The sequence below is a fragment of the Odocoileus virginianus genome, chromosome 33 (genome assembly GCF_023699985.2).
Source record: "Odocoileus virginianus isolate 20LAN1187 ecotype Illinois chromosome 33, Ovbor_1.2, whole genome shotgun sequence".
NCBI classification, from domain to species: Eukaryota; Metazoa; Chordata; class Mammalia; order Artiodactyla; family Cervidae; genus Odocoileus; species Odocoileus virginianus.
In genome coordinates, this window is record NC_069706.1 from 21,530,116 (window position 1) to 21,547,244 (window position 17,129).

The 17,129-nt window shown below is 36.1% G+C and overlaps 1 protein-coding gene across 13 annotated transcripts in view; it reads left to right on the forward strand.

The window, feature by feature from the left end:
• Positions 1-17,129, forward strand: part of TNRC6A (trinucleotide repeat containing adaptor 6A) — a 218,348-nt gene that overhangs the window by 158,795 nt on the left and 42,424 nt on the right. For 10 of the 13 annotated variants that reach the window (XR_011485467.1, XM_070461055.1, XM_070461053.1 and 7 more), the window contains one exon: positions 14,679-15,077. The exons of the other annotated variants lie outside the window; for them this stretch is intronic. Coding sequence is in view for 9 of the 10 variants with exons in the window: in XM_070461055.1 (XP_070317156.1) it covers positions 14,679-15,077 (399 nt within the window). In the remaining variant the exon portion in view is untranslated. The remainder of the gene's footprint in view (positions 1-14,678; positions 15,078-17,129) is intronic. 13 annotated transcript variants of the gene reach the window in all.

Consider the following 17,129-nt stretch of genomic DNA (forward strand, 5'->3'; position numbering starts at 1 on the left):
CTTTCATATGGAAGCAGGAACAGAGAAAATTTGGGACAGATTTTTTGTTTTCTGATGATCACATAGGGAAGCATAGTTGATTATTGCTGTTCTGTTTCTGGATTAATTTAAAACTCATGAGACTTAAATCAACATTTAAAACATTTTTGTTTCTGCCACAATTAGAAACCATTATTTGTATTCAGTTCTAATCTTTTCTGTTTTTCTGTCAAACACAAATTCGTTACTTAAATGCATTGATCTAGGATGTGATAGAAATGTCCAAGAGCTGTTAGATCAGCTGCATGTCACCTCATGTTGGAGGCATCAGGATCGGTAACTCTGGGCACTGACTGTGCAGCGTGCAGGGTGCTTTACATTTGCTTCATTTTATCAAGGTGAGATTCTAAATATCTAATCACTAGTAGTGAATGGGCACCAGTGATGCAGAGCACTGTCCTGCAGCAGGCCTGAAAGCTTGATGTACTAAGAGTAAAACCAACTTTTGGCTATTGAATTTTGGGAAATATGTGGGACCCAGTGAAGGGACCAGAGCAGCAGGCTGGGAACCATGAGACTTCATGCACTGGATATTTAAAAACTAATATGGGAATGGCTTCCTCAGTGTGTACTAGTGCAGTATAAGCCTGCATTTAATAATTTCAACAGCCTTAGGACAGTGGATAGCATTATCACTATTTACAGATAAAATCAAGACTAAGGAAGTTTAAGTAACTTGCCTGTTGGTTATGCAGCTGATTAATGTCTGAGTAAGGATTGGACTACTAACCCTACTGGTGTCTGTGGCTTTGTTTTCTTTGAAAACATCCCTGTGGTTAGTTACATGGAAGACAAAACAGGAGAGCTGCACCATTGCCCATGCTTTAATAATATGCAGCAAATGAACTAAAGCAATGCGTCTTTTAAAAATACTACAGAAAGGTCTTTTAATAGTGTGTGAAAGTATATGTATACACATATTCCCATATGTATATGATATTTCCCATTTGAGCACAAAGAAAGAAATAAAAACTGTATTACCAACATAGTTTTTTTAATTAGAAAGGTTTTGACAGCTTTGTGATATGTGAGGTAGTTGGTTTTTCAGGAATTTTTAACGTTTCGTGAGATATTTATTGTGGGCCCACCCTGTTTCATGCACTGTTGTGGTCACTGTTGTGCATGGATAAAACAAACTCCCAAGTTCCTATTCCCACTGTGTTACCATTCTCATCCTTGTTTTACTTTCAGTTCCGTTCAGTTCATTTGCTCAGTCGTGTCCAACTCTTTGCGACCCCATGTTTTACTCTAGTAAAGGTACATGCATTTACCTGTGATCTCAGCTTAGCAGTCCATTTTCTCCATGAAATCCTAAGTTTCTTAATTGCAGAGCTCCCTACGATGATGAAGTTCAGGAACTTGGGTGGCCTGGTAAAAGGTCCCTGTACCGCAGAGATTTTCAGAGGAGAAGACTGAGGCCCACATAGTTTGTGACTTGAAGCACGTTGCCTGACCTTGTTCACATAATGGCACGTGTAGAAAATGATGTTTGTGGAGCTATTGTAGACAGAAGAGGCTGCTCTCAGCTGAAGATGATAGTCCCAGAGAGTCTGACCACCCAGACTCTGAAGTGCTGCCCCCCTAGCATCCATGTAACCTGTTTCTGCCCCACAGGTTGGGAAGGTCTGCTTTTAGAATTGGGACTTAGTTCAGTGTTTTTATTCACAGTGTGCAATGTACAGATAAGACTTTTGTACTACAGGCAGGTATTAGGCGATATTTGGAAGACCAAGTTCTAATTCCAGATATGCCATGATAGTACTTTGGCTTTATGAGAAATTTTGAAGGCAAATAGGTGCTGACCTCTTTGAGGAAGCAGAGGTTCTTACTGATTAAGAATTTACTAATGGTGAATGTGTTTCTATGAAAATGTGTTTGAGCGGTATAACAGATAAGGTTTGTTAGCTGTGCACTAACAGGAGGTGGGAAAAATGGCCTTTTATTTCTTGGGAGCCAATAAAAACGATTATTTTGGGGTATATCAGTCACAATTTTTCCTTTTCTCCTATTAAGAAAGAAAAATGATTTATATAGATTTATACATGTAAATCTAAATTTATGTACTCAAGAGGTTCTAAAGAATGCTAAGAACCCCCCACTTTTTTTTTTTTAGAAAAGAACTATTTTATTTCTACCAAATGTAGATGTGTTTGCTTATAAATAATAATAAATTATTAAAATAAGTAGAAATAATTTTGTGTATTCGGATGTCTGATGAGACTGGAGCAGGACAAAGGAGACAAAATGAATGTGAGAAAAGTGGAGATTAATTTAGTTAACAAAGTAAAGTGTTGTTAGAAATGAGATTCAGAGACTAATGAGCCTATAGTTGTTGGTGGCTTGTGGTAGCATCCTGGGTTTGTATCCTGAGCCCTGAGATATTATGCCGGGGCAACAATTAGGTCTTCAGTTTCAAAGAAAACAAATTAGGAATCTTCTTATTTAAATTTTGGAGTAGAAATTGGGATGGATTAGCAAGACTAGCTTAATCAGTTTATACTAACTTTATAAGGGAAAACTCCAGACTAGGAAAAAACACATTATATATGATAATTTCACTTTAAATGGTGGCTCAGTGGTAAAGAATCCACTTGCCAGTGCAGGAGACACAGGTTTGATCCTTGGGTAGGGAAAATCCCCTGGAGGAGGAAATGGCAACCCACTCCAGTGTTCTTACCTGGGAAATCCCATCAGAGGGGCCTTGCTGGCTACACTCCATGGGGTTGCAGAGAGTTGGACACGACTTGGCGACTGAGCACCTGATAAAATGATACTTAAAGGCAGCATTTTGCCGGAAGCAAATAAGGTAATCTAATAAGGTAATCCTGGAATTTTTGCATAAACCAAGCATAGTGGTTAAAAGTCCAATCTTCTGAGTCAAATAAACTTTGATTTGAATCCTGCCTTTGTAGTTCTTATCTCTACGACCTTGAGCAAGTGCTGTAACCTCTAACCTTGGGTTTGACTCTGTTAAAAGGAGATAATCCAGGCTACTTAATGTGGGAATGAAATGATATATAGAACATAAATCATAGGACCTGGAGGGTAGTTAATGCTGAGTGTATAATAGATAACTTATTATTAATGTAAACACTGGTTAGAAATTTTTGATCTGGAGCTTTTAAGATGAAAATGTATGCTACAAGGAACATTGGTTTGGAGGTCAGATTTGGTTTTAAGTTTTAGCCCCACCATTTACTAGATGTTTAATCATGGGCAACCTTCTTCTGAGCCTTAGTTGCCTTACTGGTAAAATTGAGGTAATAATTCAAATGTGTAGAATCATGTGAGGTTAAAGGGATATTAAATTGCATGGTATCCAGCTGATACTCTGGTAAGTTTTAACTTCACAGCTATGGTTTTACAGTATCTTAGCAACCTTTCAGTCCCTTGAAACATCATGCTAGTAGTTTCCCCAGTCGTTTCAGAGTTCCTCCTCACCCAGACGATGACTTGCTTTTTCCTCTCATTAAAATAGAACCCAGCCCAACATGGGTGAATCACAGTAGTGTTTCTGCAATAGTGCAAGGAATATGAGGGTGGGATATATGATCTTTATAAGTTTGTCAGGCTAAAATTGGAATTTTATTTCTTTGATTTAAATATAAATCAGTTTATTGGTAAAATGGAGTGTTATATGTTATTATTTGTACTTTTTTGCTCTTAAAAATTATCCATTCTAAAAAAAAATTATCCATTCTTCTCTACCCGTTTACTTTTTGAGCTTAAAATTTTTGTTTTCTATTTACACGAGCTCTCTGTATAATAAGCTCATTAACATTCCATCTGATGTGTTTGATGAAAAAAATTCTAAAATTATGGACTGTATCATATGTTTTAGGCTGTTCTGAGGATGAGATTCTAGGGAGAAATACCTAAGTATCAGACCCCCGAGGGCTTATGTGTGTTTAAAAACAACGGCATTTTATAGTGTTAACTGTTTAATTTTTCTGAACTTCATTTTTATATATACGGGAGTGTTTTTTCTAATTTAAAAAGATCATTTCTTCATCCCGTATTTCTTAAATAGTTTGTATCTTCAGTGATGGTGACAGTTCCTCTGTTATACAACTTTTGTGAACTTTTTTTTTTTCCCCAGTATGTTTGGGACTTCTGTTGTTCCTGTTACTGACTTCTAATTGAGTTTTTAGGTATTACCCCTTTTTTTCCCCTTTGGAGTCACAAAAGTTCTGTAAATGTTGCTACAGTATCTAGTAGAATACTAGTTTTGCAGTTTTCTAGTTTTACTAGAATACAGTTTTCCAAATTTACTCAGACATGAGAACCACGTGATACATTTTTTAAAATGAAGATTCTGATTTAGTGAATCTGTGAGGCTTGAAGAACCTGGTTTTGGTTTGGTTTGTGTGACCCCATTCTCCATAGCACTTTAATTAAATTTGGGGATCACTTCTAGAATTGTTAGTTATATGAAGAAGAGACTTGAGGGCAGTAAATCTTTTTTTAATTTTTATTTTGTAGTGGAGTATAGTTGATTTACAATGTTATATTAGTTTTAGGTGTACAGCAAAGTGAATCAGTTGCACATGTACATATATTTATATCCATTCTTTTTCAGATTCTTTTCTCACTTAGGTTATTACCGAATTTTGAGTAGAGGTCCCTTTGTAAAAAAATTACAGTAAGCAATTTTTTTTTCTTTTTTAAGCATGAGCTTCTGCCTGAAAAATAAATCTTTCATCTTCCCACTTCTCTGCATCTTACACATTTGGGCAAGATATGATGGAGAGGTTAACCAAAGATCTTAAGACTACCATATTGTAAATGTTCTGTGGATTTTCTCTAGCTCTTAAAGAAGATCTGTACTTTAGAACAGATGTACCTTCCTTCGGTGTTTTGCTGAAGAGCAGAATTTGTTAATAGGGTGATTTCATCCAGAAATTCATTAATGAAGCTTGGCAGAATAATTTATTCAGTCACCAAAACCTAGAGGATTGCAGAAGGACAAATCAGTTCTGTTTCTCTTTGTGTTGGTAGTTTAAGGTGGGAGATTTGGGGTAAGAAGATAAGAGTCCTTTGAAGCAGTAGAGTTAAGACCAGGAAAAGGTGTATTTCTGATTTCTCTGGGATTTTGAAATGAATTAAAACTAAGGGAATTCAGGAATTCCCTGGCGATCCAGTGGTTAGGACTCTGCGTTTGCACTTCAGGAGGTATGGATTTGAGCCCTGTTTGAGGAGCTAAGATACCACATGCCCTTTGACATGGCCAAAAAAAGAGAAAAAAACACCTAAGTGAATTAAATTTAATGTTTGTTTTAAATTTGGGATCTAATTTTGAAGTGATTGTTTATATCTAGCTGTTTGGTATTTTTTCTGAGGAACCTTTAAACAAATAAACAAATGCTAAGATTTGGGACCTCCGTGGGGGTCCAGTGGTTAAGGTTCCACACTCCCAATGTAGGGGACAAGGGTTGGACCCCTGGTTGGAGAACTAAGATCCCACGTGACAAAAGAAGAAAAATAAAGATTTGCTTGTACCAGTATAAAATATAAATACAGTTTATTATGTTTAACATTAGTTTTTAAGTCTTATTTTTCAAGTTCTCAAGTGGCCATTCAGTTCAACTTGTTAAGGATTAGGAGAAGTTAATGCATTGACAAGCATTTAGCTATTTTGCAGATTGGCTAATGGCACTTAAAACTGCAGCCATTTATCCACAATGAAGATTTTAGCATTGCATGTTTGTAGCCCGAAAAGCACAGAGTTCCCCCTCTGTGCCTTTCAGCGTTCTAAAACTGACAGGTTAGTAAAGGACAAAGAATGTGTATTGTACAGGGGAAGTATAATTGATATTGTTAAATCATCCAGTATGCTTATTAATGATGGCAGAAATGATTTTTATAGTAGTACAGTGTTTGGCCATGTTTTTAATAAATTTGATTTATAAACTCATTATAATTGAACAGAATCACTCTTCACATTTTCAGCTAGCTGCTTCTTTCCCTTCCCACCTCACTCTTAAAAGAAGATGGAATTCAAATTATTGGGCCTCATATATAGGGATAGTTGGCAAGCAGTATTTCTGTAGCAGTAAAATGACATAATGCCTTTCTTCCATTTTCTTCTGAAAGCTGCAGAGTGGGGAAGCAACAAAAATCGAAAACACCTATTTTTGGAATTTCTTGATATACAGAATTTTCTAATCTACTATGAAGTTTTTATCAGGTTTGTGCTTTGTGAAACAGAGTGCAAATATGATAATGTTGCTGTTATTCATCAGGAAAGCTGAAATAATTGATTTTTTATTTTATTGCCCATATTTGTTTTCACTTTCTCTGAATGTGAGTCAGATTCTTTAAAGTGAATGTTATTGAAAGCTACCTTATTATTTTAGTACAACAAGTAGAATAATTAATTTGAGAATTTAGGCTTAAAGAGATTATAATTACATATTAGAAACAGTAATAAGGGAGAAAGATAAATATTATACATGGTATTGCCTGATAAGCAGTGAAGTTTAAATACACTAGTTTGTTACATGTTAACTTTTCTTCCCAAAGTTATTTTATTTTGTAACTCTTAAGAGCATAAAATAATTTCCTGTAATAAAGGTTTTAAGGACTGTTAATCTATAGATGACACAAATTTTTGAAAAATATTTGAACAATTTTGTTTTCTAACTGACCAGCTTTCATTGGTATATGCCATCTTGCCTTCAAAGAGGTTGACTTTTGTTTTCCCATATAATGATACATACTGAGACTGAAAATAGTAATTCTAGGTTAATTTAAGTTTGCCCAAGCACTCTGTATTTTATAGATGCTTAGTAATTTTAACTATTTCAGTCCTTTGAATAATTCAAATGCAAATCTGTATGTGGTTTTTTATTTTCCAAACATCCATTTAATACTTCATTCTATTAAAATGAAACCATGTCTTAAAATGGCAGTTTGTATACTATGGTTGTTATTTATGCTTGTGCTTTTAGAAAATTGGCAGTGTAGCCAATAGGAAAACAATTATGCAAAGCTGATTTGTAAACTTCAAAAGGATAATAAAGGAAGCTCTTGAGGTATTAAGATGTATTAATTGATGTTTTGGTGAGTTTGGTAGTAATACAAGTTGATTGATGGCTGGTTTGTATTTAAACTGTTCTTTAAAGTGTAGATAGCTGAAGCAAAGTTCATTTTAGTTTTTTTCTGAAATGTATTAAAATGTTAAATTTTTAAAATGTTATATTAAAGAAGGAAATATTCATATAGGATAATTTCAGTCATTAAGGAATAAGAGTACATAACAACTGATTTTTACAAATTTAGAGCTTGGTATATTTAGAACTTTAGATATTAAATTGTTTTTTATCGGTTTTTTTTATTTGAATGTAAGACTATTGCTATGGGTTTTTCTTTCCAATTAATAGATTTTTTTTAGCAACAGTTTTAGGTTTACAGAATGAAATTATGTTTTTACATTAAAAACTGCCAGAAAATTAGGATGAAAGTAGGAAAAAGAAAAAGTCAATAATGTAATTGTAATATTGTTTCACAGAGTCTTGATTTGGAGTACAGTTCAGGAAGATGTGGATTTAAATTATTTCTTGAGTAATTTTTCCATTTTAAAAATTAAAATGCTTGTTTATTTCTGGGCCAGTTCAAATTTTGCATATCTCCTTTAAACTGCAAAGGACAAATTGGGTTATGGTATGGCCAAAAAAAATGTAAAAGTAAACAATTGCAGTGAATATGTTTTGTACTAGCTGAATGAAATTTCTTCAGAATACTTTTCTGGTATTATGGATACTGTATTGTTAGGGCTAACTAGAGTGTCTTTTCCACATTAACAAGCATATTGACTAAGCTTGTCTTGTTTTCTGGGTGTTGGCTCTAGGTCTCTTCTAGAGCAGGCGTCTGTGACCAGTGAGTTACTCAGCAGTGACTTAGCCAGTGAACATCACTGTCCGTAGTCTCTACTTCTCTTGATCACTCTGTCCTCCTTCATTGGTTCTTGATTATCCCACCTCTTGAATGGTGGTGTTGCAGCGTTTCATCCTCAGCATCATTCTGCACTGTTCTTTGAATTCGGTCATCTCATATATGCTGACAGCTCATAAGTTGTTGTTTAGCCAGTATTTCTTTACTGTCTGCTGTGTTTGGTTCTGGGAACACCAGTGGAGAAAGGAAGATGAAATAAGAAACCTGTGCTTAAAGAGCACATTGCCTTGTAAGAGATGCCCCAGAGCTTCTTGGGAGTGGGGGGCATTGTCATAACGTACTTCTACTGTTAGCTGAGTCTGGGAGAGGGAGAAGTCGGCGGGCGACTTGTTGTTTCCTAGGAAAGGTGGTGGACAGAAATATTTTGAAGAAAGGAATGTCATAAAACAGCCTGTTACCTTTTGGAACACTACAGACATTTGATGCAGAAGGGGAGATGTATGTGGATATAGCAGGGTTATGAATCTGGGAAAGTGGTAAACAGGGGCTGTGTTAAAGACTTTGCATTAATTCTGAGAGCACTTTAAAAATATGGATAAGATAGGGCAGAGGTTTGGGGAAAGAGTGAAAACAGTGCAGGGTGGGATCAACAGTTAAGAAGACCAATTGGGCTTTTGCATGATTGAATTGATGAGTCTAACCTATTCTAAGTCTTGCCATTTCTTATTTTACAGCTTCATAGCTTCTTTTTCTACCTGTATGTTGAATGCTAAACCCATATTTTTAGTTAAGACTTTTACTGAATTCTAGGACCATCTTGCTTCCAATCAGTTAGCATTTCTATAGCAGTGGTTTTCATAGTTTACCTGAGGACACACGAGAGGCTCCCTGAAGCTCTCTTGCGACCCACAAGGTTAAAACTGTTTCCGTAATAATAGAAAGACTTTATTTGTCTAGTTCACTTATTTTCTCATGAGTGTGTGGCGAAGTTTCCTAGAGGGTACGTAATGTGCAAAGCACGACCAATTGTATGCAGAAGTGGTTCCGAGAATCCACCTGCCCTCCGTTAAGCCAGGTGTTAAAGGGATTTGCAAAAAATATAAAACAACGCATGCTTTTTTTTTCTTTTTGGGGGAAATAGTTATTTTTTCAAAAAAAGAACTTTTATTATAAAAGATTTTCCTAATTATTTAATAAATATTTTTTAAACTTCTTTAATTTTCTAGCAGGGTAAATATCTATAGGTGTAACCCACATAAATGAAAGATTTTTGGTGTTCCATATTTTTTAAATTGTAAAAGGGTCTTGAACCAAAAAGTTCAAGAATGGTTGTCCTATAGTAATAAACCTAACAACAACAAAAAAACCAGTTAAACTCGTTCTTTCACACATACTTCCCAGATTTAATTTTTTCTCTGGTTCATATCTTTGTAAATGGTACCACTCTGTACTCAAATTCCAGGCCAGAAACCTGGGGTTCATCTACCTTTTTTACCTAAATGGTAATACTAATCACTGATGTTTATTGAATACTAACCACGTGCCAGATACAGTTTTTATTAATAATTCTTTACATCTATTATTGTGTTAAAGCCTCACAAAAACCTTACAGGTGTAGGTATTAATATTTAACTTCATTTTACAGATGAAGAAAAGGTACAGAGGGAATAGATACCTTGCCCATGGCCATGTAGCTCCCAAGTCTCAGAGCCAGAATTTGAATCCAGCCAGTCTTTTGAACCTGTACTTCTTTGTTCTGTAACGTTTATGTAGGACAGATACATGTTTCTTGAGGACTTTATTTACACACACACCCCCTGTTAAGTCATGTGGGCCAGGTGCTTTTTTAGAGGCAAATCTTGTAGGATCTTTTAATGTCTTCTCCCGTTATTACACCATAGGATCTTCTACTCCTCTGTGAGCTTATTTTGGGAAACTATATTTTGTAGAGCAGAGGCTGGAAAACTATATCCTGCAGGCCGAATCTGGCCCACTGCCTGCTTCTTTATGTGAAGTTTTGTTGGAACACAATCATATCCATTCATTTGCGTGCTGTCTGAGCTGTTGTTTGTGCTACAGCAGCGAGTTGAGTAGTTGTAACAGAGACTGTATAGCCTGGAAAGTCTCAAATGTTTGCTATCTGGCCCTCTACAGAAAAGGTTTGCCAAGGCATTAGTTGGGTGTTCTGTTTTATTGGTGTATATTACACATAGTATCTTGTCTTTACGGTCTCTCTATATATGAAGTTATGTGTTTTTCCCCCAGTAGTATTTATATTTCTTCTTTATTTCCCCCATTGTTTGGGATGACTAAAATTTTGTCTGATGTATTACTGTTAGTGTTGGTATTCGATCTTATGCTGTGCCCTACAACAATTTGAATAGCTTTTGATTTAGAGATATGTTTTGTAACAGTGTGCTAGCTTTTTAAAAAATGAAGTATGCATGGTAGTTTTGATCAAACTCTCTGATCCTGATAGATGATTTAATAATTTCATTTCTTTTGTGCTAATTAGTCTATTTTTTCTGCCTCTTCTGGAATCTTGTGGTAAATAATTCCCTCCTCCAGTTTTTCTAATTATTTATAAGTTGAGCCTAAAGAAATATCTTAATCTTAGAAATCATCTCATTTTTTACATTTTTAAAAATTTAGGTTAACTGATTGTTTACTTTTTTCATAGAATCATGCCTTGGATTTATTGGTTCACTGTTTTGCATTTCAAAAAATTTACTGAATCAACAGTGTAAAATACTTCAGATCAAAATGTAAAATTATAGCATATATTGTTTATAGTCTTTTAAAAATATTTGTGTCATATATTTTAATATTTGCTTATTGATTCACATTTAAAGTAATTGGTTTCTGTTTTTATCTTTACTGATTTCTTACCTCTTCTTTTTGTTGGATTTTTAACTTGAGTTTTTTTCTTCACATTCTCATCCCCTGGTTTAGTCATGTCTTAAAATTTATTGTGTGTATGTTTTCATGATTTTTTTTTTGATAGCTCTAGAGTCCTGGTATTTATTTCCTCTTCAACTCAAGATTTATTTGAATAAGGCAGTTTTAGTTGCTAGTTTTTCTAGTGTGATTACATTAAAGTCCAGAAGTATCATCTGTATTATTCCTACGTTTTGTAATTCATTGATATTTTCTTTAGTGCTGAATGGTATGTGTATGCACTTCCTATTTCATGAGTAATTGTCAGAAAAGGTGTTAACCTGATTTCAAGGTGTATGGTTTTGCCTTTTTTTTTTTTTCCAGTTTTTCTTTTCTGTCTCCACTTGGTTTACATGTTTTGATATTAAGATTTGATATATAAAGGTTCTTAGCTCGTTATTTCTTTTTAGCTGGTTTCTTTATCAACATGCAGAATCTTTATAATGCTTTCCTTTTGAATTTTAAAAGTCTGCTTTCATCTAAATTTTGTTAGCACTTCTTGTTAGTGTATCTGTCTCTGTACTTTTTTCCACCGGTTTTCCTGAATTGTTTTGTTTCAGGAGTGATTTTTGCAAAGTGTATTCCTTAAGTTTGTTTTTTCTTTTCTTAACCCTTTTAATGGTCTTTATTAACTAGTTAATTTAACCATTCACATTTTTATTGTGATTACAGATATTTTGAGGCTTATGCTTGGCGTTTCATTTTATATTTCATGTTAAGCACAATTTTAAAATAATTCTCTTGATTGCATTTTCTGTGTCTGTTGAATGGTTTTTTCATTTTTCCCTCTTCTGATGGTTTACATATTTACTTACATAATTAATCTAAACTTTACACGTAGACAGTAGCCAAAATTACTCATATTTATTTCTGTTACCCAGCAGCTCCACCCATACCCTGGCACACCTACATGCACTGTTAGCTCCTTTATTCTTTACTGAGACATCCCATGTTTACATCTGAGATTTTACTTCGGATTATTTAGTTTTATAATCAGTAGTTACGTCTCAATGTTTTTTGCTGAGGTCACTGAAGTTTTCTGGCCCTAGAGACTAGTATCTATCATTTCAGCCTCTTTTTCTCTATGGCACTTTATTAATGAAAAATACAGGAGTTGTTTGAATTTTTGAGGTAAGTGTGGGGTGCTGGGTGACCAGTGTAATACTGCTTCTGAATTCCTACTCACTTCTACAGTAGTGTTAGGGTTCTTGTACGTGTCTTCATGTAAGTTATCTTCTACTTTCTTGAATGTATTAAAGAATACTTCCCTGTTGCTATCTCACATAAATAACATCTTGTTTGGGTATTAAATTGTTGCAGTCTTCCCTTTAGGAATAAAGTGGTGGACAAACTTACTTTTTAGCAGTGGGTAACTCTAAAACTTTAAGGTTACATTCAATTGCCAGATACCATACTGAGCTCAATACTAGGCATGTAAAAGCAGATTTAAGACTTTTTATGTGCCTTATAATATAATTAATATATATTAGATCCTCTTGGTTTCAGATATATTTTAGAATATTCTAGTCCCTTATTTTCCTCACGACAAAAGGGATGTACATTATTGTTAATATTCTAAGAGCATTAACTTGTCTAGTAGACGAAATTTTCATACATCAAGTAATTAGACTTAGAATACACTGGGCCCAAATTGTTAATAAGAGGCTTTTCAGTCATCAAGAGTAGATGGAGTTTGAAGCAATAGTTGGAATATTTGTAATCTAAGGAATTCCTCCTGAACTACACAGTTTTTTTTGTATTACTTTAGAAAAGTCAAAGTCAGATTTTTAAAAAATAAGAGGTCAAGATCATATATTAGTGTAAGTATCAGTAATATAAACTAAATCCTCCCGCTGTTCAGAGAAAGAAGACAATAGTGAGGCTAGACCATTGAATGAGAGGCAGCTGTAGATCTGAGGGCTTGTAAGAGGAAGTTGAGTGACTTGGAAACAGTCTAGATAACCAGTACTTTATCACAGAATCATATACATTGTAGGCATTTGATGAATATTTCTTTTATTTGGGCTGCAGTAATGGCTTCTGTTTACTGAGTGTTTACATTATGCTAGGTATTAGACCAACACTGTCTATATCATATAGACAAGGAAAAAGATACAGAAATAACCTAGCTAGTGAGTGGTGAGGCTGTTTTAGTTTTAGGCCTGTTGCTCTTAACTCTTGAAGTTTTCTCAGTGTCCTCACCAATCACATGGAGACGAATCACTGTTTATTTGACAGTGGCATCTGCAAAGCTGATTAAATTGCTACAAAAATATAAAGTGGTATTGTGCCAGTCATTAAAAAATAGACACTAGGTATAGGCATTTTATTGCAGATTTGGTTCCAAGCCACTGAATAAAGTAAATATTGCAATAAAGCAAGTCACAAATTTTTTGGTTTCCTAGTACATATAAAAGTTTTGCTTACTCTGTCCTATAGTCTAAGATATTTAGTAGAATTATATCTTTAAAAAGTTTTCATACCTTAATTTAAAAATAATTTATTGCTTTAAAAGTGCTAATCATTAGCTGAGCCATTGCGGGTCCCAATCTTTTTGCAGCAGTAACATCGAAGATCACTGATCTTAGTTCATCATAACAAATATAATAATAATGAAAAAGTTGGAAATACTGTAAGAATGACCAAAGGGTGAAACAGACTGGCAAAGTGAGCAGATGCTGTTGGAAAAAAAAATGCCGCCAAGAGACTTGCTTGATGCAGGGTTGCCACACACTTTTCGTACAAACATGCAGTATCTTCGAAGTGTGATAAAGCAAAGCACAGTAAACCAGGGTATGCTGCCTCGCCTTATGTTTGGTGCTCTGTAAACATTATTACCATACTCAACCTTAGGATAGCTCTGTGAGGAATAGGTGTTACGCTGTTTCACAGAGGAGACCACAGGCTTGGGTTTATACAGCTTGTCCAGGGACACAGAGTTTTTTAAAGGCAGCACTGGGATTGAAACCTGGATCTATCTGGCACTGAAAGTTCATAGACCATGCTGCCTCTCTGTAATTTTAGAGATTGGGTATATTTTCCCTGGCTTAGAGTATTTCTACCAGTTTACTTATTTAATCTCTTTTAGGAGTCCAGAAATTCACTGTAGTTTCCAACTGTTTGTACAGTAGACAGATTGTTGTTTCTCCAATTTGCTTAAGCCAGCATATTCAAATTATTTCTCTAGTTTAGGTTAGTCTCACAGATTTCATCGTATGATCTTTGTATTTTGTCCCTCTTCTGAATTTTTCTTATTTGATTCAGATTTTACATTTTAATAACAAAAAACAATGTTAACTTTGTCTTTCTGTAAGGGAACTAGCAAGATTATTTTCTGCCCTTACTCTTGTGTTGTCTTTCAAAGATGAAAGCTAGGGATCAAACACATTAAGAATGAGGCAGATTCAGAACAGTCACACGGGACTTGAGGATTCTTTAGGGATTACCAAAACTTTGTCATCTTTGTTCTTTTAGTTACTGTGAGTTAGAGAGTTGTATGATCAGTGCTTGTTCTCTAATCAGAGATAACAAGGGAGAGAGGTGGTGAGCTGAGCTATCATCCAAGACAGGGACTGCTGATAGCTGTCCATTCCTTTATCTGATAGGTAGTTAGCTGAAGTCAAAATCTGATGCTTGGCAGTGATCCTTCCCAAGAAAACTTGAGCCCGTGAATGAAGATAGCCCTGCACACATAAAGAGCCTGTTCCTTTAGGATTGTTTTCCTTGGGGCCTTTTTGCTTAGATGGCTTGCAATGGAGGTACACTTGACTGGCTAATCTTTTCCACCCCTTTTCTTTTGTTGGGATTAGTGCCAGAACAGATAAAGCCCAGTGTAAGCCAGCCTCAGCCTGCCAACTCTAATAACGGCACTTCCACAGCAACCAGCACTAATAATAATGCCAAGCGAGCCACAGCCAACAATCAGCAGCCGCAGCAGCAACAGCCGCAGCAGCAGCAGCAACCGCAGCAGCCGCAGCCGCAGCCGCAGCCGCCACCACAGGCCTTGCCTCGGTATCCCCGGGAAGTACCACCTCGATTTCGCCACCAGGAACATAAGCAGCTTCTAAAGAGGGGTCAGCATTTTCCCGTCATAGCAGCAAACCTGGGATCTGCTGTTAAAGTGTTAAGCAGCCAGTCAGAAAGCAGTGCTTTAACAAATCAACAGCCACAAAATAACGGAGAGGTGCAGATCAGCAAAAACCAGTCAGGTGAGAGAAGGCATTTCTTACGAGACTCCAACTATCATCGTTAGCAGTGTAGCAAGTTTATAAATTCATGCCTATTTGGTGATGTATTTGTATTCATCAATATCTGGGTTGTAAAGTAAGAATTCTATGCAGGAACTTGTGAATGGGGAATCTTAAAATGTTTCCTGTAAGTTAACTATCACTCTCCCTTCAGATCTTAACCCATTTTAGTAAACGGCTTATAGAGCTAAAGTTACGTGCTAACCAGTTGTGCATATTAACTGCATTTAATCCTCAACAACCCTGTGAGGTGTCAGCAGTTCTTACCTCTGCTTTTCAGCAGAGGAAACTGAGGCACCAAGACAAGAATGACTTGAGATCAGTTACCACGTGCCGTAAAAAAAGACCACCACCCATGAAAGTTCTGTTCTGAGCACATGCATTTGGTTATTATCCCAGAATGGCTTTTCTCAGCTCATTAATGATGGTCAGGCAGAAAATAAGTCCAGTATGTGATTACAGTCTTCTCAGAGTCCAGTTTATTTCCCTGTGTTCTGATAATTGGTTTGTCCATTCATTTATTGAACTGTTTTGATGCTTTTATCCCAAGCCATGTAGAGAATTGAGGATAATCAAGGTTCCCACACATGAAAGCAGTAGCAGACCAGTAAGCAGCCCGAGTCTCTGGAGCCAAATGGACCTGGTTTTTTAAGTCCTGGTTCCACAATATACCAGCATGTGACCGTAGCAGGTCACTTAACTGCTCCGTGTGTCCGAGTCTCATCTGAGTAGCCTATCCTAACTGTCCCAGGTAGAGGTGCTCACTTTGCCTCTGCGCACTCTCCCATACCAGGACCTGCTCTGTGCTTTATCATCCAGTATTGCACAGCTGATTAGTAGCGGAGCCTGCACTCACGCTGAGGTCTGTCTGACTCCGAAGCTGTGCCGTAGCAGCCACGCGGTGCTGTGGCAGCCTGCTGGCTGTGGTAGGTGAGGAGGCAGAGGACACACGTGTGATTTTCTGGCATAGGGAATGAGAGAAGCAAGTTATTGGAAAGGATACAAACTTAAACCATCAGCCTGAGTTAATACTTACCCCTACACACTTACCACTGTGTAAGCTTGGCCAAATGACTTATCAGATGGTCTTTGCTAATCTGTGAAGTGTAGTGCCCGGTCTATAAGGTTGCCTTGAGGATTATGCTATGTGACATGTTAAAGCAGCTCGTTTAGGGTCAGATATTTAGGCACTGAATGAATTATCTTCCCTGAGACTTTTCTAGAAGGACCTGTGCTTTTCAGGAGGAAGAGTCTGGTTGAGACATGTTACATCTGATGCCAAGCAATTAATTTGATTTGAAGTTCCTCTAAGAAGTCAGGTTGGAAGCAGTTGTATTGAGTCATCAGCGTCATTGTGGTTAAGACTTCGGAGAGATTATTTATGGAGCAAATTCTTGAGTACCTACTGCAGGCTAAGCAATGGTGGCATATTTAACAAACAGGAAAGTGGGATAGTAACTTTAGGAAATATATGTTGAATGTGCTTTTTTCAATTGGGGGCATGAAAGAGCAAAGCTGTTTTTGAAGTGGAAACAATGGGAGTACAAGAATTTTCTCAAAGATTGATATGGGTCAAGAAACCCAAAAGTGTTATGGGTATACATTCAGGTGAAAAGAAGCCTAAGATGTGGACATAGGAAGAAGTCTTCAAAAGTGGGGGGCTGAGAAGGAAAGATATCCCACCTGTTTCTAAAACAAGTTCACAAAGGTGGACAGTGTTAATGTGGAGACTAAGATGGAAACGAGACGGGTACAGCAATCTGACTAAAATTTAAAATTAAATCCCCAGAGAATGCAGAAGATGCAAGCAAAGCATTCTTCAAGAGAACCAGACTTGTGCTTTTGTCTTTTTTAAAATATTTGTGAATCCCCTTTTACCAGCATAGTTTCATATTTATGTTAAAATATTTTTTGTAGGCGCTGCTAGAAATGATAATAGAAACATAATGGAGCGTTGGGTATCTGTTTATTAGAGGGGACTTCTTATCAGTCCTGGCTCCTGAAGGGCTTATA